This window comes from Pelodiscus sinensis, chromosome 29 (genome assembly GCF_052426305.1).
Source record: "Pelodiscus sinensis isolate ZL-2025 chromosome 29, ASM5242630v1, whole genome shotgun sequence".
Taxonomy (NCBI): domain Eukaryota; kingdom Metazoa; phylum Chordata; order Testudines; family Trionychidae; genus Pelodiscus; species Pelodiscus sinensis.
In genome coordinates this window covers 675,465-698,772 of record NC_143080.1, presented here as the reverse complement: position 1 = coordinate 698,772, position 23,308 = coordinate 675,465, and the positions used below count along the sequence as shown (strand labels likewise).

The following is a 23,308-nucleotide window of genomic DNA, read 5'->3' as shown; positions in this document are numbered from 1 at the left end:
GCGTTGGAAGGCAGCAGTCCTGCTCCCCGGGGAGCTGTAGTCAGATTGCCCAGCGCTCCCTGGCCGTGCTCATCCTGCCCCGGCAGCGCCCAGCGGGCAGGAGCCGGCCTGTGTCCAGAGCAGCGGAGCCCCTCCCGCTCGGGGCCCGCCCCCCTCGCCCGGCTGCCCTGTTGACTCCTGCGTCCTTGAGCGGCCAGTGCCCCGGGGCGAGGGAGGGCTGCGGGCGCTGCTCTGGGCCTGCCTGTCCCTGCACCCCAGGGCCCTGCCCCCAGCCTGGGCCGCTTTCTCGTCTCTTCCCTGAGCTCCCAGGGGGCGGGGCCGGAGCGTCTGCCCGAGCTGGGTTCTCGGCACTGGGCGGCCGCCGGCAGGGCCGGGATCAGGGCACGTGACCGGTGGGGCTCTGCCCAGCGCTAAGGCCCCAGGGACACGCCAGCCCCGTGCTGGCCCCTGCTTCGTGCTCTGTGCGCCTCCAGCCTCAGCAGGGCCCTGGGGTCAAGCCCTGCCCACGGGCAGCAGGGAGCATGTGGCCCCTGCCCCCTTGCAGCCTGGCTGCTCCACCCAGCCACGGCCTGGAGAGCTGCTATCCCAGGGCCTGCCATCAAGCACAAGGGGCCCGTGGCCACGCGGCGGCGGAGGACAGAGACCTGCCCAACCCAGCCCCTCCTGGACGCTGGATCGGGCCTCTGCACTAGGGAGCTGCCCTGGGTCGCTCCCCGGCCCCAGCTGCCTGCCCCAGTGCCTAGCTCCCCCCTCCCCGGGCTAAGGCAGGTGGGGCCACAAGGCCCAGGCCACCTGCTGACTTTTCCAACTCTAAAAATAAGGCTCCCGGTCGGGTTTCACTCAGGAGCCAACAGGGCAGCTGCTGGGGGGGAGCAAAGGCGAGTCCGTCCCTGGGCCCAGCCCCATTGGCCATGCTGGGGTTCCCTGGGCTCCCGCGGGGGTTCCTATGACCAGGCTGGCCGTGCCCAGCAGCGCGTGTCCCGGCCGTGCCAGGACTGGGCCGTGCCAGGGCTGAGCTGTGCCAGGTGGGGGGGGGGGGGGGGCAGTGCCCTGATTGTCACTCCAACACTTAACCGCCCCCTTTCAAGCCGGGCTGGGCAGGGGGCTGAGTCTGGGGTGGCCCTGCCCGGGGTCAGTGGTTACGGGCTGGGCTGGGCGAGGCGCTGGGGCTTGGCGCAGGGCCCACTGGGCCGAAGGCGGCTGCTTGCGAGGCAGGGCGTGGGCCTGCTATCTCCAGGCAGCGTTTCCCAGCAGACGTGGGGCGGGGGAGCCTGGCACCGGGCCACCTGGGGCTCCAGGGCCAGGGCCTGCTCCTGTCGGGGGCCATCAGGGGGTGCAAAGGGGCCGGCTTGGCCTGGGGCGTGGGGCTTTGTGCAGCTGCCACGAAGCACCAGCCAGCCCTGGCGCTGCAAGGCCGGGGGAGCAGCGGGCAGGTTAAGGCCAAGAGCCACCCACCCCCGGCTATGGCCGGTCAGCGGGTGTGTGGCCAGAAACCCAGCGTGCGCTCAGCCCTCAGGCCTGCCCCTCCACAGGGTCCTGGCGCACCAAGCAGGGCGCACCTGGGGCAGTAGGGGCCCGCTGGCCAGGAGGGGGACGGGTGCACAGCAAGGCGGCGGCAAAGGAAACCAGAGTCCTGCCTGGTAGAGCCGACCCCTGCGCCCCGCCCCCAGCCAGGACACCGCCCCGGGCTCTAGGCCCCAGCCAGGCGGCAGTGGTGGGGCGGGAGGGGCGTAGCTGATTTCCTGGGTGCTAGCCGCCCCTTGGGCTGCACGTGCAGCGCCCGGCACCATTGGGGGGGCGTCCGGCCCCGGCAGCTCCCACGTGCATGGCCGGAAACTGGGCTGTTGGGTGGCTGAGCGCGCCCTGCCCCCGTGTGGCGGGTGGGGGCACTGCAGGCCACTAGCGAGCCGGGCGCTATTCCAGCCTGCCACATGGCCACGCCCTGCAGGGCTGATCCCCGGCCCCCCACAGCAGAGATGGGTGGGAGGCTACTGGGGTGCCCGCTCTGCCCTTCTCCGGGCAGCCCTCTGGATGCAGCGCCCCGGCCCTCCATCCCCCCCCCCCCACCGAGCGTGTGCCAGGCCCAGGACTAGAGGGCTGGCCACCCTGCAAACCCAGCCAGGTCCCTGGTAGGAGCCAGGGCTCCGGGTGCTCTACAGAGGGGCTCGTCCCTGCCCCACACACCCCCCCTAGCTCAGGACCTCCCCCTCTCCCCCCGGGCTCACAGCCCCCCTCCTCCCACCCAGCTGGGCAGCTCTGGCATGGCCCTCTCACCCAGCCAGGATTAAACCTGCCAGGACTGCCCCCCGCTCCAGGAAAGTGCAGCGGGGTCCCCAGGCAAGCAGGGTGGGAGCCCTTTGTAACCCCCCTGCTGGCCCAGGACTCGTCATACGGGGTGGGGGGTGGGGGCTAGCCCCCCCCTCAAGCCACATCAGGGGCCCACCTCGCCGGGGGGGGGGGGAGGCTGAAAGTTAGGACTCTGCGCTGCATGGGAGGGGCTGGCACAAGGTGACGCTCACCCCCTCCCCCAGCAGCCTCCCTGCCCCTGCAATGCCTGGCTGCAGCGCCCCCTTCGCCAACCCTGTGCCTACGGCCTCGCCCTCGCTCCCCTGCCTCTGCCCAGCCACTGTCAATCCAGCCCCAGCGTGCCACACGCTGCACCAGCCCCCTCACCTCCCCGGGCCCCGAGCCCTGCAGCCAGCGCCCAGCCTGCCGCACGCACCCGGCCCGGCACTCCTCGGCCATGCTGGGCAGCGCGGGGCTCTGGTCGCGCAAGCAGCTGACACGCCGGGGGGGGTCGACAGGGCACGGCCGCCCCTATTGAAGCGCTGCTGCCAGAGGGGGGAGGGGAGTCGGGGCGCTGCTGCCGGAGGGGGGAGGGGAGTCGGGGCGCTGCTGCCAGAGGGGGGAGGGGAGTCGGGGCGCTGCTGCTTCCTGGCTGGGGCGGGGTGTGAGGGGTGCTACTGCCGGGGGTTAAGGGTCGACAGGGCAGGGCTGCCCCTATAGCAGTGCTGCTCCCGGAGCTGGGGGGGCTGAGCAGTGCCCCCGTGGTACCCAAGGCCTTTCTCCGCAGGGGGCGGGGTGAGCATCCCTAGAGGGCAGGGCAGCAGGAGCAAAGAGCCGCCCTGGAAAGCCCGTCTCAGCTGCTGGGGCTTCCTGGACTTGGCTCCAGTGCATTCCAGGCGCAAGCATCGTCCCCCCCCCCCCACCTTCCCGCCAGCAGAGCCCCGCCGGGGCAGCACACCCAGGGGCAGGGACTGCGCCTGCCCCTGAGACTCCGGCCTCCCCCACCCCCTGCCCAGGCTGCCCTAGAGACACACACAAGGGCCTGACGGACCAGGGCAGCTCACCCCTCCCCTGGTCCGGCCCAGCCTGGCACGCGGGGGGGGGGGGGGGGGGAATGGCGCAGAGCGACCCTGGGGGGAGGGCTGGTTGCAATTGGTTTTATTTCCTTCCTGGTCTCTCCCTGGGCCGGTGTCTGTGCTCTCAGCAACTGGTCCAGGCCCTGTGAGTCCGGGCTGTGGCCACCCTGGGCCCCGGAGGCGTGGTGGGTGGGGGAGGGGTGCTGCCATGCACTGCCTTCATCCTGCATCCGCACTGGGGCTGAGCCGTCCTTCAGCGGGGGAGGGGAGGGGGGTTAGTGAGGCAGGCCAGCCGGTCAGCAGCTCGGTGACTGGAACCAATCGGGAGCAGCCGAAGATCAGCAGGGAAGCCGGGAGGGGGAAGATGTGCCAGCAGCGGGGCCAACCACTAGCCAGGCGGGGGCCGGGCCCAGCAGCGGAGCCAACCACTAGCCAGGCGGGGGCCGGGCCCAGCGGCGGGGCCAACCACTAGCCAGGCGGGGGCCGGGCCCAGCGGCGGGGCCAACCACTAGCCAGGCGGGGGCCGGGCCCAGCGGCGGGGCCAACCACTAGCCAGGCGGGGGCCGGGCCCAGCGGCGGGGCCAACCACTAGCCAGGCGGGGGCCGGGCCCAGCGGCGCCAGCAGCCCCCGAGTGGGGAAGGGGAGGGGCAGGAGAGGAGAGGGGCTTGCTTGTTACGGGCGCCAGCAGGGATCCAGGAGGCTGCTGGCAGCTCCGTGCCCCCCGGTGATGCTGCCTCGCCCCACAGACCGGCCCCTGGGTGGGCACCAAGGCTGCCCAGCAGCGGCTCCAGCGTTCGCACTGGCTGGTCCCCGGGGGTCCGGTGTCTCTGCCGCCCCGTGCCCAGGGCTCCGCCGTGGTCCCTGCGCGCCCGAATCCCCTCGGCTGGGCGGAGCTGCGTGCCAACTCGCCCTCCCTAACTCCTTCGCTCCTGCTCCTTCTTCTTCTGCCGTTCCCGCTTCTCCTGGGCCTTGCGCTCCTTCTCCACGGCCGCGCCCAGCTCCTTCAGCCGCCGCTTCAGCAGGGCCCGGTCCTGGGAGCTGCTCACGCCGAGCGCCTGGAGGGGGCAGCCGGGTGGGGCGCACGGTCACGCGGAGAGCAGCCCCCAGCTGGGGGGAGGGGCTACAGGGGAGGCCCTGGGGGGCCCGTGCTAAAGGGCGACCCTGATGAAGGGGAAGGGGATGAACCCCCCCCCCGCCCCTGCATGGAGCAGCCCCCAGCTGGGGGGAGGGGCTACAGGGGAGGCCCTGGGGGGCCCGTGCTAAAGGGCGACCCTGATGAAGGGGAAGGGGATGAAACCCCCCCCCCCCGCCCCTGCATGGAGCAGCCCGGGGGGATGCCCGGCTGGGCCAAACGGATCGGAATCCACTGGCAAATCGGGAGCCCTGTCTAGCCCCCCCCCCCGCCCCAGGCCAAGCCGATCAGGACTGGTCCACCGTGCTGAGGGGCGGGCGCTGGGGCTCTGCCGGGGCAAGGTCTGTCCCCTACCTCCCCCGCCCCGCACCTTCAGCTTGGCTCCATCCAGGTGCAGCAGCTGCTGGCCGTCCACCTCGCGGGCCGCGAACTCGCCCACGTACTGCTCCAGGTTCAGGCTCCCCAGCCACTGGCCCACTTGCTGGCTGCTCCAGCCCGTGGCGGCGCTGAGGGGCTCGTCCAGGAACTGCCGGGCGGAAAGGGGGCAGCTGCAGCGGGGCCCGGCAGGGATCCTCCAGCCCCCACCTGCCCACGGACGGAGCCACCCCTGCCACGGGCCCGGCAGCTGAGCAGGCTGTGGCCCTGGGACCGACGGAAAAGCCCCTCCCCCCTGGACTTGGTCACCCAGCCCCCCCAGGCCGGCCCTGCCCCCGCCGGCTCACCTCGTCGGAGGACTGCGACAGGGTGTGGTAGGGGTAGGAGCATTTCGTCTCGCTGGCGCCGCTGCCCAGCGTCCGGGGGCTGGTGCTGGGCGGGGTGGAGTCGTCGCTCAGGGTGGAGTCCTGCCCACGGGGAAGGCCGGGGGGTCAGCACCTTCGAAAGGCTAAACACCCCCCCACGACCCCCCACAACTACTGACAGCCACCCCCCCCAAGGCACCCCACGATCCCCCCGACAGCCATCCTCCCCAAGGCACCCCCCAACGCAGCCCCATGATCCTCCCTCCACAACCACTGACAGCCAACCCCCCAAGGCACCCCACGATCCCCCCGACAGCCATCCTCCCCAAGGCACCCCCCAACGCAGCCCCATGATCCTCCCTCCACAACCACTGACAGCCACCCCCCCAAGGCACCCCACGATCCCCCCGACAGCCATCCTCCCCAAGGCACCCCCCAACGCAGCCCCATGATCCTCCCTCCACAACCACTGACAGCCACCCCCCCAAGGCACCGCACGATCCCCCTGACAGCCATCCTCCCCAAGGCACCCCCCAACGCAGCCCCATGATCCTCCCCCACAACTACTGACAGCCACCCCCCCAAGGCACCCCACGATCCCCCCCACAACCACTGACAGCCACCCCCCCAAGGCACCCCACGATCCCCCCCACAACCACTGACAGCCACCCCCCCAAGGCACCCCATGATCCCCCCCCCCCGGGGCCATTGACAGTCATGCACCCTCCCCATTATTATTTTGGCAATAAGAAAGCCGCTCAGAACCAGACACTGATAACCCAAGGTGTAAAGGAAGGGCCATGGCAGAGCTACGACCCCCCGCCCAGGGCAGCGCTGTGTACGGCGTGGCCCCTCCCCCAGGGCAGCGCTGTGCACGGCGTGGCCCCTCCCCCAGGGCAGCGCTGTGTACGACGTGGCCCCTCCCCCAGGGCAGCGCTGGTGTACGGCGTGGCCCCTCCCCCAGGGCAGCGCTGGTGTATGGCGTGGCCCCTCCCCCAGGGCAGCGCTGGTGTATGGCGTGGCCCCTCCCCCAGGGCAGCGCTGTGTACGGCGTGGCCCCTCCCCCAGGGCAGCGCTGGTGTACGGCGTGGCCCCTCCCCCAGGGCAGCGCTGGTGTACGGCGTGGCCCCTCCCCCAGGGCAGCGCTGTGTACGACGTGGCCCCTCCCCCAGGGCAGCGCTGGTGTACAGCGTGGCCCCTCCCCCAGGGCAGCGCTGGTGTATGGCGTGGCCCCTCCCCCAGGGCAGCGCTGTGTATGGCGTGGCCCCTCCCCCAGGGCAGCGCTGGTGTATGGCGTGGCCCCTCCCCCAGGGCAGCGCTGGTGTATGGCGTGGCCCCTCCCCCCGGGCAGCGCTGGTGTACGACGTGGCCCCTCCCCCCGGGCAGCGCTGTGTACGACGTGGCCCCTCCCCCAGGGCAGCGCTGGTGTACGGCGTGGCCCCTCCCCCAGGGCAGCGCTGGTGTATGGCGTGGCCCCTCCCCCAGGGCAGCGCTGTGTATGGCGTGGCCCCTCCCCCAGGGCAGCGCTGGTGTATGGCGTGGCCCCTCCCCCAGGGCAGCGCTGGTGTACGGCGTGGCCCCTCCCCCAGGGCAGCGCTGTGTACGGCGTGGCCCCTCCCCCAGGGCAGCGCTGGTGTACGGCGTGGCCCCTCCCCCAGGGCAGCGCTGGTGTACGGCGTGGCCCCTCCCCCAGGGCAGCGCTGGTGTATGGCGTGGCCCCTCCCCCAGGGCAGCGCTGGTGTATGGCGTGGCCCCTCCCCCAGGGCAGCGCTGTGTACGGCGTGGCCCCTCCCCCAGGGCAGCGCAGTGTACGACGTGGCCCCTCCCCCAGGGCAGCGCTGTGTACGGCGTGGCCCCTCCCCCAGGGCAGCGCTGTGTACGGCGTGGCCCCTCCCCCAGGGCAGGGCCGGTGTACGGCGTGGCCCCTCCCCCAGGGCAGCGCTGTGTACGGCGTGGCCCCTCCCCCAGGGCAGCGCTGTGTACGGCGTGGCCCCTCCCCCAGGGCACCGCTGTGTACGGCGTGGCCCCTCCCCCAGGGCAGCGCTGGTGTATGGCGTGGCCCCTCCCCCAGGGCAGCGCTGTGTATGGCGTGGCCCCTCCCCCAGGGCAGCGCTGTGTATGGCGTGGCCCCTCCCCCAGGGCAGCGCTGGTGTATGGCGTGGCCCCTCCCCCAGGGCAGCGCTGGTGTACGGGGTGGCCCCTCCCCCAGGGCAGCGCTGGTGTACGGCATGGCCCCTCCCCCAGGGCAGCGCTGTGTACGGCGTGGCCCCTCCCCCAGGGCAGCGCTGGTGTACGACGTGGCCCCTCCCCCAGGGCAGCGCTGGTGTACGGCGTGGCCTCTCCCCCAGGGCAGCTCTGTGTACGGCGTGGCCCCTCCCCCAGGGCAGCACTGTGTACGGCGTGGCCCCTCCCCCAGGGCAGCGCTGGTGTACGGCGTGGCCCCTCCCCCAGGGCAGCGCTGTGTACGGCGTGGCCCCTTCCGCAGGGCAGCGCTGGTGTACGGCGTGGCCCCTCCCCCAGGGCAGCGCTGGTGTACGGCGTGGCCCCTTCTGCAGGGCAGCGCTGTGTACCGCGTGGCCCCTCCCCCAGGGCAGCGCTGGTGTACGGCGTGGCCCCTCCCCCAGGGCAGCGCTGTGTACCGCGTGGCCCCTCCCCCAGGGCAGCGCTGTGTGCGGCGTGGCCCCTCCCCCAGGGCAGCGCTGTGTACGGCGTGGCCCCTCCCCCAGGGCAGCGTTGGTGTATGGCGTGGCCCCTCCCCAAGGGCAGCGCTGTGTATGGCGTGGCCCCTCCCCCAGGGCAGCGTTGGTGTATGGCGTGGCCCCTCCCCAAGGGCAGCGCTGGTGTACGGCGTGGCGCCTCCCCCAGGGCAGCGCTGTGTATGGCGTGGCCCCTCCCCAAGGGCAGCGCTGGTGTATGGCGTGGCCCCTCCCCAAGGGCAGCGCTGGTGTATGGCGTGGCCCCTCCCCCAGGGCAGCGCTGTGTACGGCGTGGCCCCTCCCCCCGGGCAGCGCTGGTGTATGGCGTGGCCCCTCCCCCAGGGCAGCGCTGGTGTATGGCGTGGCCCCTCCCCCAGGGCAGCGCTGTGTATGGCGTGGCCCCTCCCCAAGGGCAGCGCTGTGTATGGCGTGGCCCCTCCCCCAGGGCAGCGCTGTGTATGGCGTGGCCCCTCCCCCAGAGCAGCGTTGGTGTATGGGGTGGCCCCTCCCCAAGGGCAGCGCTGTGTATGGCGTGGCCCCTCCCCAAGGGCAGCGCTGTGTATGGCGTGGCCCCTCCCCAAGGGCAGCGCTGGTGTATGGCGTGGCCCCTCCCCAAGGGCAGCGCTGGTGTACGGCGTGGCCCCTCCCCAAGGGCAGCGCTGGTGTATGGCGTGGCCCCTCCCCAAGGGCAGCGCTGGTGTATGGCGTGGCCCCTCCCCCAGGGCAGCGCTGGTGTATGGCGTGGCCCCTCCCCAAGGGCAGCGCTGGTGTATGGCGTGGCCCCTCCCCCAGGGCAGCGCTGTGTACGGCGTGGCCCCTCCCCCAGGGCAGCGCTGTGTACGGCGTGGCCCCTCCCCCAGGGCAGCGCTGTGTATGGCGTGGCCCCTCCCCCTGGGCAGCGCTGGTGTATGGCGTGGCCCCTCCCCCAGGGCAGCGCTGTGTATGGCGTGGCCCCTCCCCCAGGGCAGCGCTGTGCACGGCGTGTCTCCTCCCCCAGGGCAGCGCTGGTGTATGGCGTGTCCCCTCCCCCAGGGCAGCGCTGTGTACGGCGTGGCCCCTCCCCCAGGGCAGCGCTGTGTACGGCGTGGCCCCTCCCCCAGGGCAGCGCTGTGTACGGCGTGGCCCCTCCCCCAGGGCAGCGCTGTGTATGGCGTGGCCCCTCCCCCAGGGCAGCTCTGCCTCAGGGCTGCTGCCCCGGCTGTACAGAGGGGGCCGGGGCCGGGGACTGACCTGGGAGGCAGATTTCTTGGGGCTGAAGCCCTCGCTCCGGGGAGAACGGGTTGGGGAGACGGTGCTGCCGGACGAGGCCGAGCCCTTCCCGCTGTCCGTGAACCAGGAGAAGGGTATGAACGGGGACACGGAGCGGCTGGCGCCCTCCACCAGCTCCCTGGGGAAGGAGCCGGAGGCGGGTTAGCTCCCTCGCTCCCCAGGCCCAGCAGGCGGCCAGAGCACCCGAGCGGCCCGCCTGGCCAGCCCTGACCCCACTGAACCCAGCCTGGCCCAGGCCCGGCTCATCCAGGGCACCCAGACCATCCCCCCGAGCTCTGATCTCCCTCCCCTCTGCACATCTCCTCACGGCTCCGGCGCCCCAGCTCCATCACTGAGCATGTCTCCAGCGCTGCCTCTCCTGGCTGCCCCTCTCTGGGTCCCCGCTGCACCAGGCACCAGGAGAGGAGGCTGAGCGGCAAGGCGGGCGCATCCCAAGTGCCATGGAAAAGCCAGGAGGGCGACGGGCACAGGGAGGCAGGGAGTCCGGGGAGCTCGGGGCGACGTTGCTGGGCAGGGGCTTGGGAGGCCGCTCACCTGCTACCCATGGACAGGCGGCTGCTCCCCTTCTCTTTCCTGCTTTTGCTGGAGGAAGCTCGTCTCAGGGTCACCCTGCGGCAGAGCAAGAGGCAGCTCGTTAGGCGCGGGGGACGAGAGCCCCTGCAGGCTGGGGGAGACCAGCACCGGGCGCTCCGATACTCATAGGGCAGTCGGGTGGGGGCTGACAAGCAAGATTCATATAAACTGCAGCAAGTCCATCCCTTCATCCCTACACACACCTGGCCGACTGCCTGTCCCCTACACAGCCCTCTGGCCGACTGTCTGTCCTCTACACAGCCCTCTGGCCGACTGCCTGTCCCCTACACAGCCCTCTGGCCGACTGCCTGTCCCCTACACACCTCTCTGTCCATCTGCCTGTCCCCTACACAGCCCTCTGGCCGACTGCCTGTCCCCTACACAGCCCTCTGGCCGACTGCCTGTCCCCTACACACCTCTCTGTCCATCTGCCTGTCCCCTACACAGCCCTCTGGCCGACTGCCTGTCCCCTACACAGCCCTCTGGCCGACTGCCTGTCCCCTACACAGCCCACTGTCCGACCGCCTGTCCTCTACACAGCCCTCTGTCCGACTGCCTGTCCCCTACACACCTCTCTGTCCATCTGCCTGTCCTCTACAAAGCCCTCTAACTGGCCGTCTGTCCCCTACACAGCCCTCTGGCCGGCCGTCTGTCCCCTACACAGCCCTCTGTCCGACTGCCTGTCCCCTACACAGCCCTCTGTCCGACTGCCTGTCCCCTACACAGCCCACTGTCCGACCGCCTGTCCTCTACACAGCCCTCTGTCCGACTGCCTGTCCCCTACACACCTCTCTGTCCATCTGCCTGTCCTCTACAAAGCCCTCTAACCGGCCATCTGTCCCCTACACAGCCCTCTGGCCGGCCGTCTGTCCCCTACACAGCCCTCTGTCCGACTGCCTGTCCCCTACAAAGCCCTCTGGCCGGCCGTCTGTCCCCTACACAGCCCTCTGTCCGACTGCCTGTCCCCTATAAAGCCCTCTGGCCGGCCGTCTGTCCCCTACACACCTCTCTGTCCATCTGCCTGTCCCCTACACACCTCTCTGTCCATCTGCCTGTCCCCTACAAAGCCCTCTGGCCGGCCGTCTGTCCCCTACACACCTCTCTGTCCACCTGCCTGTCCTCTACACAGCCCTCTGGCCGACTGCCTGTCCCCTACACAGCCCTCTGGCCGACAGCCTGTCCCCTACACAGCCCTCTGTCCGACTGCCTGTCCCCTACACACCTCTCTGTCCATCTGCCTGTCCCCTACAAAGCCCTCTAACCGGCCGTCTGTCCCCTACACAGCCCTCTGGCCGGCTGTCTGTCCCCTACACAGCCCTCTGTCCGACTGCCTGTCCCCTACACAGCCCTCTGGCCGGCCGTCTGTCCCCTACACACCTCTCTGTCCATCTGCCTGTCCCCTACAAAGCCCTCTGGCCGGCCGTCTGTCCCCTACACACCTCTGTCCGACTGCCTGTCCCCTACAAAGCCCTCTGGCTGGCCGTCTGTCCCCTACACAGCCCTCTGTCCATCTGCCTGTCCCCAACACAGCCCTCTGGCCGGCCGCCTGTCCCCAACACAGCCCTCTGTCCATCCCCACACATCCATCCATCCATCCATCCCCCTATACACACCTCTGCCTATCCGTCCATCTGTCCCCCTCACACCTCCATCCATCCATCCCCATACATGCCCTTCTAGCTGTCCAGCCAGCCACTCGTCTGTGTGTCCGTCCCCATACACGCCCACCCGCTATCTCTCCATCCAGCCCCTGTGGTCCCTGGGGGTTCATGGAGCCTGCTCAGGACAATGACCTGGAGCTTAGGGCAGCCGAGGAACCAAAGGTATCAAGGGTCCTACCCAGAGAGCCACGTTCGTGGGACTCACCCCAAATCCAGGAACTTCCTGCGGGTCTTCTTGTCCAGCCCGATGGTGGGGCTGGCAGGCTCTGGCGGGCTGGCGTCATCTGGAGCAGGGAACACGCAGGGAGAGATCAAAGGGCCGGGGAGAACGGCTCCTGTCTGGTGGAGCTAGGCCCGGGGGGCCCCGGAAGGTTGGCAGCAGCCCCAGGGCAGGACAGTCTGCTGGGAAGCCTGGGGGAGTCCGCCTGCTCAGCCAGGTGATTTCGTCCCCCAAGCACAGGCGAAGCCCAGCTCTGACTCCCCCCAGCCCTGCGGGACAGGGGCAGGCCCCCAACCTCCGTGCAGCCTGGCAAAGCCACCGGGAACCAGCTGGGACTCGGGCCCTGCTGCTCACAACCCAGCCCCCACAGCGCCAGCCTCCCCCAGCAGGAGGCGCTGCGGGGAGGGTTTCCCGCTGTTACCTTCGCTGTGCTGCTCCGCCCGGCGGTCCCTCCGGGTGTAGATGGGCGAGCTGTCCGAGCTGTGGCAGGACTTGGGGGGCGAGCTGGTGGGGGTGCATCCCAAGGCCTCCTGGGAGGACGCGTTGGTCAGGGGCTGGTAGCGGGTCAGCGGGGACGAAGGCTGCTCGTCCTCCTCCAGCGTCCGCCGGACAACGGAGGCGTCGAAGGAGAACTCGGTGGCGCGGAGGAAGGGGGAGGAGCTGGAGAGGGGCGAGGCCTGCAGGGAGGCGTGCAGCGGGGATCTCAGGCGGTGCCGTGGGCTGCCCACGTTATCGGCCTCCTGTGGGTGGGACGGGGGGTCAGCAATGGGAAGGAGCCTGCGACCCCCTGCCCCAGGAGCTGCTGTGTTACCTGGGGCAGCCCCTATGTATCTACAGTGCTGGAGCAGGGCATGGCCGGCTGCTCCCCACCCCACTGGTGAGGGCCCCACAGGGACCATCGGCCAAGCCTTCCATAGCACCAGGGTGCACAGGGCTTGCAACCACAGAGCAGAGCACCTCGCCTGCCCCCCCCCCATGCCTGGCACATTGGATCGGACCAATGCTGATGCCCCCTCTGCCTGTCCCAGTGGATCAGACCATTACTGGTGTCCCCCGCCTCCTGCCACATTGGATCAGACCATTACTGGTACTCCCCTCTGCCTGCTACATTGGATCAGACCATTGCTTGTCTCCCCCTCTGCCTGCCACATTGGATCAGACCATTGCTGGTACTCCCCTCTGCCTGCTACATTGGATCAGACCATTGCTTGTCTCCCCCTCTGCCTGCCACATTGGATCAGACCATTGCTGGTACTCCCCTCTGCCTGCTACATTGGATCAGACCATTGCTTGTCTCCCCCTCTGCCTGCCACATTGGATCAGACCATTGCTGGTACTCCCCTCTGCCTGCTACATTGGATCAGACCATTGCTTGTCTCCCCCTCTGCCTGCCACATTGGATCAGGCCATTGCTGGTATCCCCCTTCTACGGCCACTCTCCATCCGGCCATTGCTCCATCTCGTCTGGAATCCCCCTCGCCTCCCCATTGCATCAGGCCTCTGGCTGATCAAAGCCAGTCGCCTGCCTCCCCCTGCAGCAGGCGGCTCTGGGCCACCCCCTCCTGACCCGCTCCGCCTGCCCTTCCAGCCCCTGCCAGGATCGCTGCTGAACCGTGGCCTCCATCCACGACCCTGCCAGGCGCTGGGCCGGGCAGGGCCACGGGTCGCCCCACGGAAGCGCTAGTCACTGGCCACCGCCCTGCACTAGAGGAGTCGGAGCCGGTGGCAGGAGGCCCACGGGATCTGTCACTGCAGCCGGCGGGGCGCTGGGCCGGTCCTGCAGGGCAGCTGCTGAGCACCCCCCGCAGAGGGTCCGTGCCCGAGACAGGGGCGTCGGAGCGATTCCCGCTGCAGGGGCTGGGGGCTGGCTCCAGTGTGAACGCCCGGCCACTCGCGCCCGCACCGCCTGCCCCACGCTCACCTGCCCCTCCAGGCTGGGGTCCCCTTCCGCAGAGCTGACGCTGTCCCTCAGGCGGGACCGGGAGGGGCGCTGCCGCCTGCCCTTGGCCGACAGCTGGGCACGGCCCTTCTGCAAACTGCTGTCCAGCCTCTGGGTCTCTGGAATCACATCATTAAAATCTGGGAGTGAAGGAGAGAACGGGGGAGGGGGACAGAGGAGGGGAAGCGAGAGAGCGAGAAGGCGTTGGGGCAGGGTAGGGGGACACAGCGGGGGGGAGGGGTGGGGGTTGGTGGGGGGATGCAGCCGGGGGAGGTCGGGCAGGGAGCAGGAGATAGTGAATGGGCCGGAGCAGGGGAAGAGAGGAAGCGATGGAGAAGGGGAGGGAAGACAAAGCAAAGGGGGGGGCAGAGTCCCAGCCGGGGACAAAGAGGGAGGGGAGGGTGGAACAGGAGAAGAAAGAGAGAGGTTCAGAGAAGAGACACAGCGTCCATTTCCCCGCCCCGCTGCCCCCCAAAGCCACCGGCTGGGAGCTGCTTGGGCCAAGCCACCTGGACATGGGGGGCGGGGGGTTCCCCAGAGCGGAGGGGCATTGGGGCCTGAGGGCTCTGCAGAATCCAGCAGCAAAGGCGGAGAGTCTCAGGGACGCGGATATTTGCCCCTCCAGTGACTGACGGACGCTCCCAATGACTAGCCCTTCATTGTCACCAAATCCACCCCCCGACCCCTGCCTCCCAGCCCACAGGGCTGCTCGGATTTCCTTGCAAAGGGAGGTGTGGACAGAATGGGGTGTAAAGCCCTGGACTCCCAGTGCTCCTGTTCTAACCACTAGACCACACTCCCCTCCCAGACCTATGGAACCCAGGAGTCCTGCCTCCCAGCCCCCAATCTAACCACTAGACCACACTCCCCTCCCAGACCTATGGAACCCAGGAGTCCTGCCTCCCAGCCCCCAATCTAACCACTAGACCACACTCCCCTCCCAGACCTATGGAACCCAGGAGTCCTGCCTCCCAGCCCCCAATCTAACCACTAGACCACACTCGCCTCCCAGACCTATGGAACCCAGGAGTCCTGCCTCCCAGCCCCCAATCTAGCCACTAGACCACACTCCCCTCCCAGACCTATGGAACCCAGGAGTCCTGCCTCCCAGCCCCCAATCTAGCCACTAGACCACACTCCCCTCCCAGACCTATGGAACCCAGGAGTCCTGCCTCCCAGCCCCCAATCTAACCACTAGACCACACTCCCCTCCCAGACCTATGGAACCCAGGAGTCCTGCCTCCCAGCCCCCAATCTAACCACTAGACCACACTCGCCTCCCAGACCTATGGAACCCAGGAGTCCTGCCTCCCAGCCCCCAATCTAGCCACTAGACCACACTCCCCTCCCAGACCTATGGAACCCAGGAGTCCTGCCTCCCAGCCCCCAATCTAGCCACTAGACCACACTCCCCTCCCAGACCTATGGAACCCAGGAGTCCTGCCTCCCAGCCCCCAATCTAACCACTAGACCACACTCCCCTCCCAGACCTATGGAACCCAGGAGTCCTGCCTCCCAGCCCCCAATCTAACCACTAGACCACACTCCCCTCCCAGACCTGTGGAACCCAGGAGTCCTGCCTCCCAGCCCCCAATCTAGCCACTAGACCACACTCCCCTCCCAGACCTATGGAACCCAGGAGTCCTGCCTCCCAGCCCCCAATCTAACCACTAGACCACACTCCCCTCCCAGACCTGTGGAACCCAGGAGTCCTGCCTCCCAGCCCCCAATCTAGCCACTAGACCACACTCCCCTCCCAGACCTATGGAACCCAGGAGTCCTGCCTCCCAGCCCCCAATCTAACCACTAGACCACACTCCCCTCCCAGACCTATGGAACCCAGGAGTCCTGCCTCCCAGCCCCCAATCTAACCACTAGACCACACTCCCCTCCCAGACCTGTGGAACCCAGGAGTCCTGCCTCCCAGCCCCCAATCTAACCACTAGACCACACTCCCCTCCCAGACCTATGGAACCCAGGAGTCCTGCCTCCCAGCCCCCAATCTAACCACTAGACCACACTCCCCTCCCAGACCTGTGGAACCCAGGAGTCCTGCCTCCCAGCCCCCAATCTAACCACTAGACCACACTCCCCTCCCAGACCTGTGGAACCCAGGAGTCCCATGCAGAACTGCCAGCATTCCAGCAGTCAGATCAGCTTTGGATGCACCACAGCGGGGCTGGGAGGGCACAGAGGCCTGGTTCCAGTGCAGCTCCCCAGCCCACCTTCCGCTTTCATGTAAAGCCAGTTTGCCTCCGTCCTTGCGCTAGAGCCTGTGCAGGAAACGCCTCCCCACGGCACTTCACGGGGGGAGGGGGGAGCAGTGGGCAGAGGCCTGCTGGAATCGACCAGAGCTGGCGGAGTAGCCACCTGCCTTCACGCCCCCCGCGCACACCCAGCCCCTCCCAGGACTCCTTATTCCCATCTTGATTCCCCCCCCATCTTTCCTCCCTCCCTGTCTGGTGCGACAGCAGCCTGAGGTCTCTCACTGGTACCTGCACAGATTTAGGCATGGACATGCATTTTCCTGCATTTGCACACTCAGACACATGCACATTTACACACACGAGCACACGGCTATTCAGAGATGCACATATGCACATTCGTGTAAATGCATTCATGCACGTAAATGCTGTCAGACACCTGTAAATACACCAAAATGCATGCACACACACACCCCCCCACACATCCCCACACACACACAAATTCACTCCTGGACACACACCCGTCAGTCCACTCGCTTGCACACACCCAGACCCACATGAAATTACACACTGCACTCAGAAATGCACTCCCGTGCACCCCCCTCAGACTCACACAAATGTGCACAACTCACGCTCACTCGTACACACTCACTGGCCCACACCTAGGACCCGCAGCCACACAGCCGGCCTCCAGATGCTCCGGGAGTCAGGTGGCTCAGGGTATGTCTACACTAGGCTAATTCGAACTAACAGATCCAGGCTAAAAAACTAGTTCGAATTAGTGTTTTGCTAATTCGAACTAGCATGTCCACATTGAGTGGACCCTGAACCGGGGTTAAGGATGGCCGGAAACAGTGCCGGCAGGGCATCAGAGGAGGACTTAGAGCGTGGAGCGGCTGTCTCAGGTTAGCTGAGGGCTGTGCTTAAAGGGTCCCGACCCCCACCCCGGACAGACAGTTCTCAGGGGTGCCCCACTTGCAAAGCAGTCCTGGCTTGGAGTGCCCGGAGTACCCACACTGGGCACATCACAGCACTCGGCCATCAGCCCGGCTGCACTTGCCACAGGCTGCCATCTGGGGAGAGGGGGCAATTGGGGGGCTGCAGGAGAGCTTCCACCCCCAGAAGCCCGCAGAGCCAGCCCAGTCCTCCCCATCGGGGGCTCGTACCCCATTCCTCCCTCACCTCCTTCCACTTACCCTTCCCTAGCCCCTCTTCTTGATGTACAAAATAAAGATAATGTGTCTTCCAATATTGAATCTGTCTTTATTGAACAAAACTGGGGGAGACTGGGAAAAGGAGGTGGGAGAGGGGAAGAGAGAGGCTGGGAGAGGGGAGGGCAACTAAAATGATCAGGGGTTGGGAACAGGTCCCATATGAAGAGAGGCTAAAGAGACTGGGACTTTTCAGCTTAGAAAAGAGGAGACGGAGGGGGGACAGGATAGAGGTCTCTAAAAGCAGGAGTGGGGTGGAGAGGGTGCATACAGAAAAGTTCTTCATTAGTTCCCATAAAGAAGGACTAGAGGACACCAAAGGAAAGGAATGGGTAGCAGGCTTCAAACTAGTAACAGAAAGTTGTTCTTCACAAAGCAAAGAGTCAACCTGTGGAACTCCTTGCTGCAGGAGGCTGTGAAGGCTAAAACTAGAACAGAGTTTAAAGAGAAGTGAGATAAAGTGATGGAGGTTGGGTTCATGGAGTGGTATTAGCCAGGGGGTAGGAGTGGTGTCCCTGCCCAAGGTTTGTGGAAGGCTGGAAAGGGATGGCACGAGACAAATGGCTTGGTCACTGTCTTCGGTCCATCCCCTCCAGGGTCCCTAGGGTTGGCCGCTGTCGGCAGACAGGCTACTGGGCTAGATGGACCTTTGGGCTGACCCAGTATGGCCGTTGTAAGCTCAGGGCTCAGGGTCGGGGGTCTCAGTGGACCCCCTTGATTTTCATTTAAACCTGCTCCTGGGTGGCCAGGCTGGCAGCTCTCCTGCCCTAGCCGGCCACTTTCCTGTGCCTAGTGCGGAGATCGTGGACGAGGTCCACGATGTCCGCACTAGCCCAGGCGGGCGCCCGCCTCTTGCGGTCCAGGGCAAGCTCCCGGGAGCCGCCAGCCTGGTCCCGGGAAGAGGGGAAGGGCTGGGGGGCATCGGGTGGGTGGCTCGATCCGTGCCAGGTGCAAGGTCTGCTGGCTGGGTGCTGGCAGGCTTGCACCTGGCATGGGCACTGTAGCCAGCCCGTGCCCCTTTAAGGGCTCCGGGGCCGGGAGGGGAGCAATAGAGTTTCCCTGGTGTTGGCCAGAGTGGCCACCAGGGAAAGCTGGGGAGGGCTAGCCTCCCACTAGTTCGAATTAAGGGGCTACACACCCCTTAATTCCAACTAGTAAGTTCGAACTAGGCTTAATCCTCGTGCAATGAGGTTTTCCTAGTTCGAACTAAGCGCTCCGCTAGTGTAGCGCCTATGAAAGTTAATTCAAACTAACGTCTGTTAGTTCGAATTAACTTTGTAGTGTAGACATACCCCCAGTGCCCCCGAGGCCCTGGCATGAGTCTGACCGAAGGCTCCTTTCACTGCCAACTCCATGCAGAGGCTGCCCTGGTGGGCACAGGCAGAGCATGGCCAAGCGCTGCCAGCACCGTGGGGCTGCGGGAATGACACACTCGCAGCAGGAATCTTTGCCCTGCGCCCAGCAAGGGAGCTGCGAGCCGGGCCGGGGGCTGATTTACAGGATGCAGCCAGTCTCCGGGGGGTCGGGGCCACCTGGAACCCATCTGGCTCCGGAGGGTCCCGCTCGTGCGCCCGCAGGGCCGTCTCCCAGGCTCCAGCGAGACGGGCACAAGAGGTGCGTTGGGGAGCGCAAGGACACAGGGGCTGCAGCGTCGCCGGGGGGCTGAGTCGGCTTGGCAGCAGGTCGAGGGGAACGTGGAGACTGGGCGGAGGGCGGGGCCGTGGCCAAGATGCCGTTTGCTCTGGTCGTTCTGCCCCACGCCAAGCCCCACGGGGCCAGCTCACCTCTGGGAAGAGCAAAGTGCCCGGCCTCTGTCCTGGCTCCTGCCGGCCCAGGGCTCCCGAGCTGGATCTCCTGGATTTTGTATCAGTGAGAGAAACGCAGGGGCCAGTCACTGGATGGGGGGGCTCTATAGCTGGGGGGAAGGGGGAGGGCTAGCGGAGTTGATGACCCGCCCCAGGGCCCCCGCTGCCTTGTCAGGAAGCAGCAGTAACAGGCCAGTGCCCAGGACAGCAGGTGGGACCCACTCTCCTTCCAGGTTTTCTCATCTCCCACGCCCAGCACTTGGCAAGAATCCTGCCCCCCATCTCCAGGGAAGAAAGGCTCCACCGCAAAGAGGCGGTTGGGGCCAGTGGGGGGGAGGGGCGTCAGGCCTCCTGGGACGCATTCCCGGCTCTGCCAAGGACCCTCCACACGATCCTGGGCAAGTTGCTTACATTGCTCTGTGCCTCAGTTTCTCTATCTGTGAAATGGAGCCAATGCTGCCTCCCCCCCAATGCGTGTGGCACACTGAGAGCATCAGGAGACTGGCACGACACAAGCAAAAAGCCGTTCTCGTGCCCAGCATCCCAGGCCCCCCACACAAGGCTCTGGCCTCGCCTTGGGCTGGCAGTAGCAGGGTGGCTCAGTATGCATCCAGATTCCAAGGCCTGAAAGACCCAGTGCTCGGACACTGCGGGCGGGGGAGGAGCCGCTCCAGTAAGCGGGGTCTACCAGATCTGTGGCTGTGAAAAATGCATCACGGCCGCTGAAATCTCGTGTCCCCTGCGCCCTGGGGCTTTTGAGGATTTTCTCCTATACCGGGGGTAGAAGTACACAGAAGTGCTCAACCTGGGGGGCCAGCCCAGGAGGAGTTCACCAGCATATTGGAGGGGTCACAGCATTGCCACCCGGCTTTCTGCACCCAGCCCCTAACGCAGCGCAGAGGGAAGGAGGGTGTCTGGACACAGCCGCGACATTGGCTAGTTACACCCGGAGCAGCCTGAGAACAACGTGTGCTTGCTCCACAATGTATCAGCCTCTGCTCATAACATTCCCCCCACACACAGCTATTGGGCTGGGCCCGTGGTCCTTAGACAAACAATTCGGCTGAACAGACGGAGAGACCAGACACTCCAGTTGATCATGCACAGGCCATTGTGCAAACGTGGCCATTAGCACCTTCTCACACTTAGTCCCTGACACATCCAGACGTTTGCACACTTATGCGTGACCCTGTTGCACCCCAATAAGCATGCAGCCACGCCCCTTGGCTCACAGGCCAGGGACTGTCAGACCCAGCAGGGGCTGCAGCAGAGGGAGGCTGGGGCTGAGATGGAAGGTCTGCACTAGGAGCATGTGGGGCGGCACTTGTCAGAAGGCCCAGAAAATCTTAGCAGAAATCCGGCCTTTATTCCACACGCCTGGACTGGGACGTGCCCTCACACACCTCTCATCAGCAACATGCAGGAGGGCACCAGAGTGCACGCACGCCCGGCTTGTGACCCTCGCACACACACGTGCAATGAGGACCATCTCTAAAGCATTGCTCTGTGTGCAGCTCAGTAAATCCGTCCCTGCTCCCCGGCTGGCCAGTGCACACGGCAGCCAAAGCCTGCGCCCGCCCGTGAGCCCGCAGCCTCCAGGGGAAAGGAGCGAGAAGCTGCCACTAATGGGGAAAATGGCGGGTTGCTTCCCTCCCTTCCCGCTCGCCGGAGAGGGCCCTTGCCAGACCTGCCTTTCCAAATGGGCTTCTGGGATTGTAGCCAGAACACGCCTCCCGGGTCCCACCCAGCCCTGCCCAGAGCGGACGCGCAGGGCTCTGCGTGGGCGTGGCCGGGAGGAACTCGCACGTTGGGAGGTTTTGCCAGGCCCCTCAGCGGGGGCAGATCACCCAGTGCCCCCCAACTCCTCTTGTGACACAGAGCGCTGGGGGCCAGTGCAGGGAGCTGGTTAGCGCTGCACTGCCAGCACCAGGGGGCGCTTGGTCCGGTACGGCATTGCCTGGCTGTGTCTAGACTACGCCCTCTGGGTCTGTCTACCCTGCCCCCAGTTCGAACTAGGGTGGTTAATGTAGCCTGGGATTTGAATTTCCTGGGCTTCATTTGCATGTTGCCGGGCGCCGCCATTTTTAAATCCCCGCTAATGCGGACTCCGTGCCCGCGGCTACACGCAGCATAGACTAGATAGTTCGGACTAGGCTTCCTATTCCGAACTATCTGTACGCCTCGTTCCACCCTTTTTTGAAAGATCTTGTAGACCTCATTTTTTGAGGGAACAGAGGCAGGGCTGGGGTGGGTGGGCCTGGATGAGGAGTGGGGGGCCCTGGCATGTCATGGCTCAGGCGTCTGTTAACCAGAGGCACCGTGTGTGAGCGCGCGTGTGCGCATGCATATGTGTGAGTGCGCGTGGGTGAATGTGCGTGTGTGCATGAGTATGTGTGAGTGTGCATGTGTGAATGTGCATGTGCGTGTGAACATGTGCATGCATGCATGTGTGCATGTGTGAGTGCACGTGTGCGTGTGCACATGTGTGAGTGTCTGTGTGAATGTGCATGTGCACATGTGTGAGTTCATGCATGTGAATGTGCGTGTGAGTGTGCGTGTGAGTGTGCGTGCATGTGCGCATGTGCATGTGTGCATATGTGCGCGCATGTGTGTGAATATGCGTGTACATTTGTGAGTGCACGTGTGTGAATGTGCATGTGCATGTGTGTGAATGTGAATGTGCACATGTGTGAGTGCCCGTGTGTGAATGTGTGTGCACATGTGCATGTGTGTGTGTGTGTGTGAATGTGTGTGTATGCATATGTGAGTGCATGTAAGTACACATGTGTGAATGCGTGTGTGCACATGTGTGAATGCGTCTGTGCACGTGTGTGTGAGTGTGAATGTGTGTGCGTGTAAATGTGTGTGTGTGCGCATGTGTGAGTGCACGTGTGAATGTGTGTGTGCACATGTGTGAGTGTATGTGCATGTGCGTGAGAGTGCATGTGTGAGTGCGTGTGCGCATGTGCGTGTGCAAGATGCTCCCTCACCGCAAAGCCTGCCCACACTGGGTTTGGCTGGCACCACGTCAGCTCCCACGGCACAGACCCAAGTGGACGTGTTGCACCAGGATAAGACACTGCACCAGAGTGAGCCCACGCTCTGAGCACCGTGGTGCAAACTGCCTGAGTGGAGGCAAATCCCGAGAGACAGAAACCCCGGCGGGCCTGGTCCTTGCTTCCTTCTGCGCACAAACCCTCCTCGGCTGCCTCGGAGCCTCAGGCAGCCAAGGGAGGCCGGATCAGGCCAGGCGGAGGGCCAGCTGCACAGCTCTTCGCCCCCACAGAAGGCGGAGGGGAACTCAAGCCAAAGCAGGAGGGTGCCCAAAGTCCTGCCCTGGCCATTGAGGGGCGGGGCAAAGCAGCGAGGGAGGAGAGCAGCTGGGGCAGGAGGGTGTGGCTGGCGTGCTGGGGCTGGGCGCATGGGGGCAGCCACAGGAGGCTGAATGGGCAGGGCCCCGGGCAGCCATGCAGGAGCTCTGGCGGGTTGCAGGGTCCTGGCAGGATCCCAGCAGCCGGGGGCAGGAGGCAAGTGGGCAGGGCCCTGGGGTTGCCTGGTGGCTGCTCCTGGCCATTAGGAGTCCGACTGGCGGCACAGACTGCCAGCATCTCCCTCTGGCTCCTGGGCCACACGCCAGCTCAGCAGCTCCCATTGGCCAGGAATGGCGGCCAATGGGAGCTGAGGGGCGAGCGCGTCAGAGAGGGGCGGGGTCAGGGCAAGCTGGGCCCCGATTCCCATGAGACTTAGCACGCGCTGCCCTTCCGGAAAAGGGGCCTCAGCTGGGGGTCCCAGGGAGCCCCATAGACAGAGAGGCAGGAGAACAGGTCTCTGCTTGTGGGGGAGGGGGAGCTAATTCATTTCCAGGCCCCCCGGTCCCTGCGCTTACTGCCTCTCGCTGCGGGGCCGGCCGGGGGGGGGGGGGGGGGGGGCGCATGGGAACAAGCCTGGTGTCCGTGCATGGTGGGAGGTGGGAATTTAAATGGTGCAATGAGGAATGGGGGGGTAGTCCAGGCGAGCGCTCACTACCCTAGTGAACTCCCCAGCCCCCCCCCAGCCAGGCTCTAGCTCCCTGGTTCTCCTCCCCCCAGTCACCCCCAGGCCTTAGCTCCAATCTCCCAGCTCCCCTCCCCCACAGGCTCTAACAACTCCCCCAGCCCGACCTTCCCTCCGCCAGCCTGGGTCTCTGCCGCCCCCGCCCCGCCCTCAGGCCATCGGCCCTGGGTTCAAATCTCCCTTGGCTGGCAAGCGGGGGGAGGGGAGCTCGCGCAGGAGACTCACCGAAAACCTCGTCGGCATCGCGGCGTCTGGAGGTCGACATGGCAGGGCGGCTCTGCGGAGACAGGGGGAGGCAGGGTCAGCGCACTGGCGGGTGGCACGGGTGTCTGGGGGGGCGCGGGGCTAGAGACAGCTCTGGGGAGGGCCGGAGGCTGGAGAGCTGTCTGGGCCTGGTCACAGGCGCCTATGCAGCAGGGCCCTGTGTCCCCGGTCGCGCCCG

General features: G+C 66.4%; 1 protein-coding gene across 6 annotated transcripts in view; it reads right to left on the bottom strand.

The window, feature by feature from the left end:
- Positions 1–3,427: 3,427 nt before the first annotated feature.
- The window catches only part of SAMD14 (sterile alpha motif domain containing 14), a 29,486-nt gene continuing 9,605 nt past the window's right edge, over positions 3,428–23,308 (bottom strand). For 2 of the 6 annotated variants that reach the window (XM_075911356.2, XM_075911358.2), the window contains exons 2-11: positions 23,092–23,143; positions 18,793–18,862; positions 13,576–13,712; positions 12,076–12,394; positions 11,640–11,718; positions 9,735–9,809; positions 9,162–9,318; positions 5,218–5,337; positions 4,866–5,021; positions 3,428–4,418 (exon numbers count right to left, since the gene is read on the bottom strand). In XM_075911356.2, coding sequence (XP_075767471.2) covers positions 4,278–4,418; positions 4,866–5,021; positions 5,218–5,337; positions 9,162–9,318; positions 9,735–9,809; positions 11,640–11,718; positions 12,076–12,394; positions 13,576–13,712; positions 18,793–18,862; positions 23,092–23,109 — 1,272 coding nt within the window. In that variant the 5' untranslated portion in view covers positions 23,110–23,143 and the 3' untranslated portion in view covers positions 3,428–4,277. Of the gene's footprint in view, positions 4,419–4,865; positions 5,022–5,217; positions 5,338–9,161; positions 9,319–9,734; positions 9,810–11,639; positions 11,719–12,075; positions 12,395–13,575; positions 13,734–18,792; positions 18,863–23,091; positions 23,144–23,308 lie in introns of all 6 variants that reach the window. The other 4 variants (XM_075911360.2, XM_075911357.2, XM_075911361.2 and 1 more) reach the window with 2 other exon arrangements.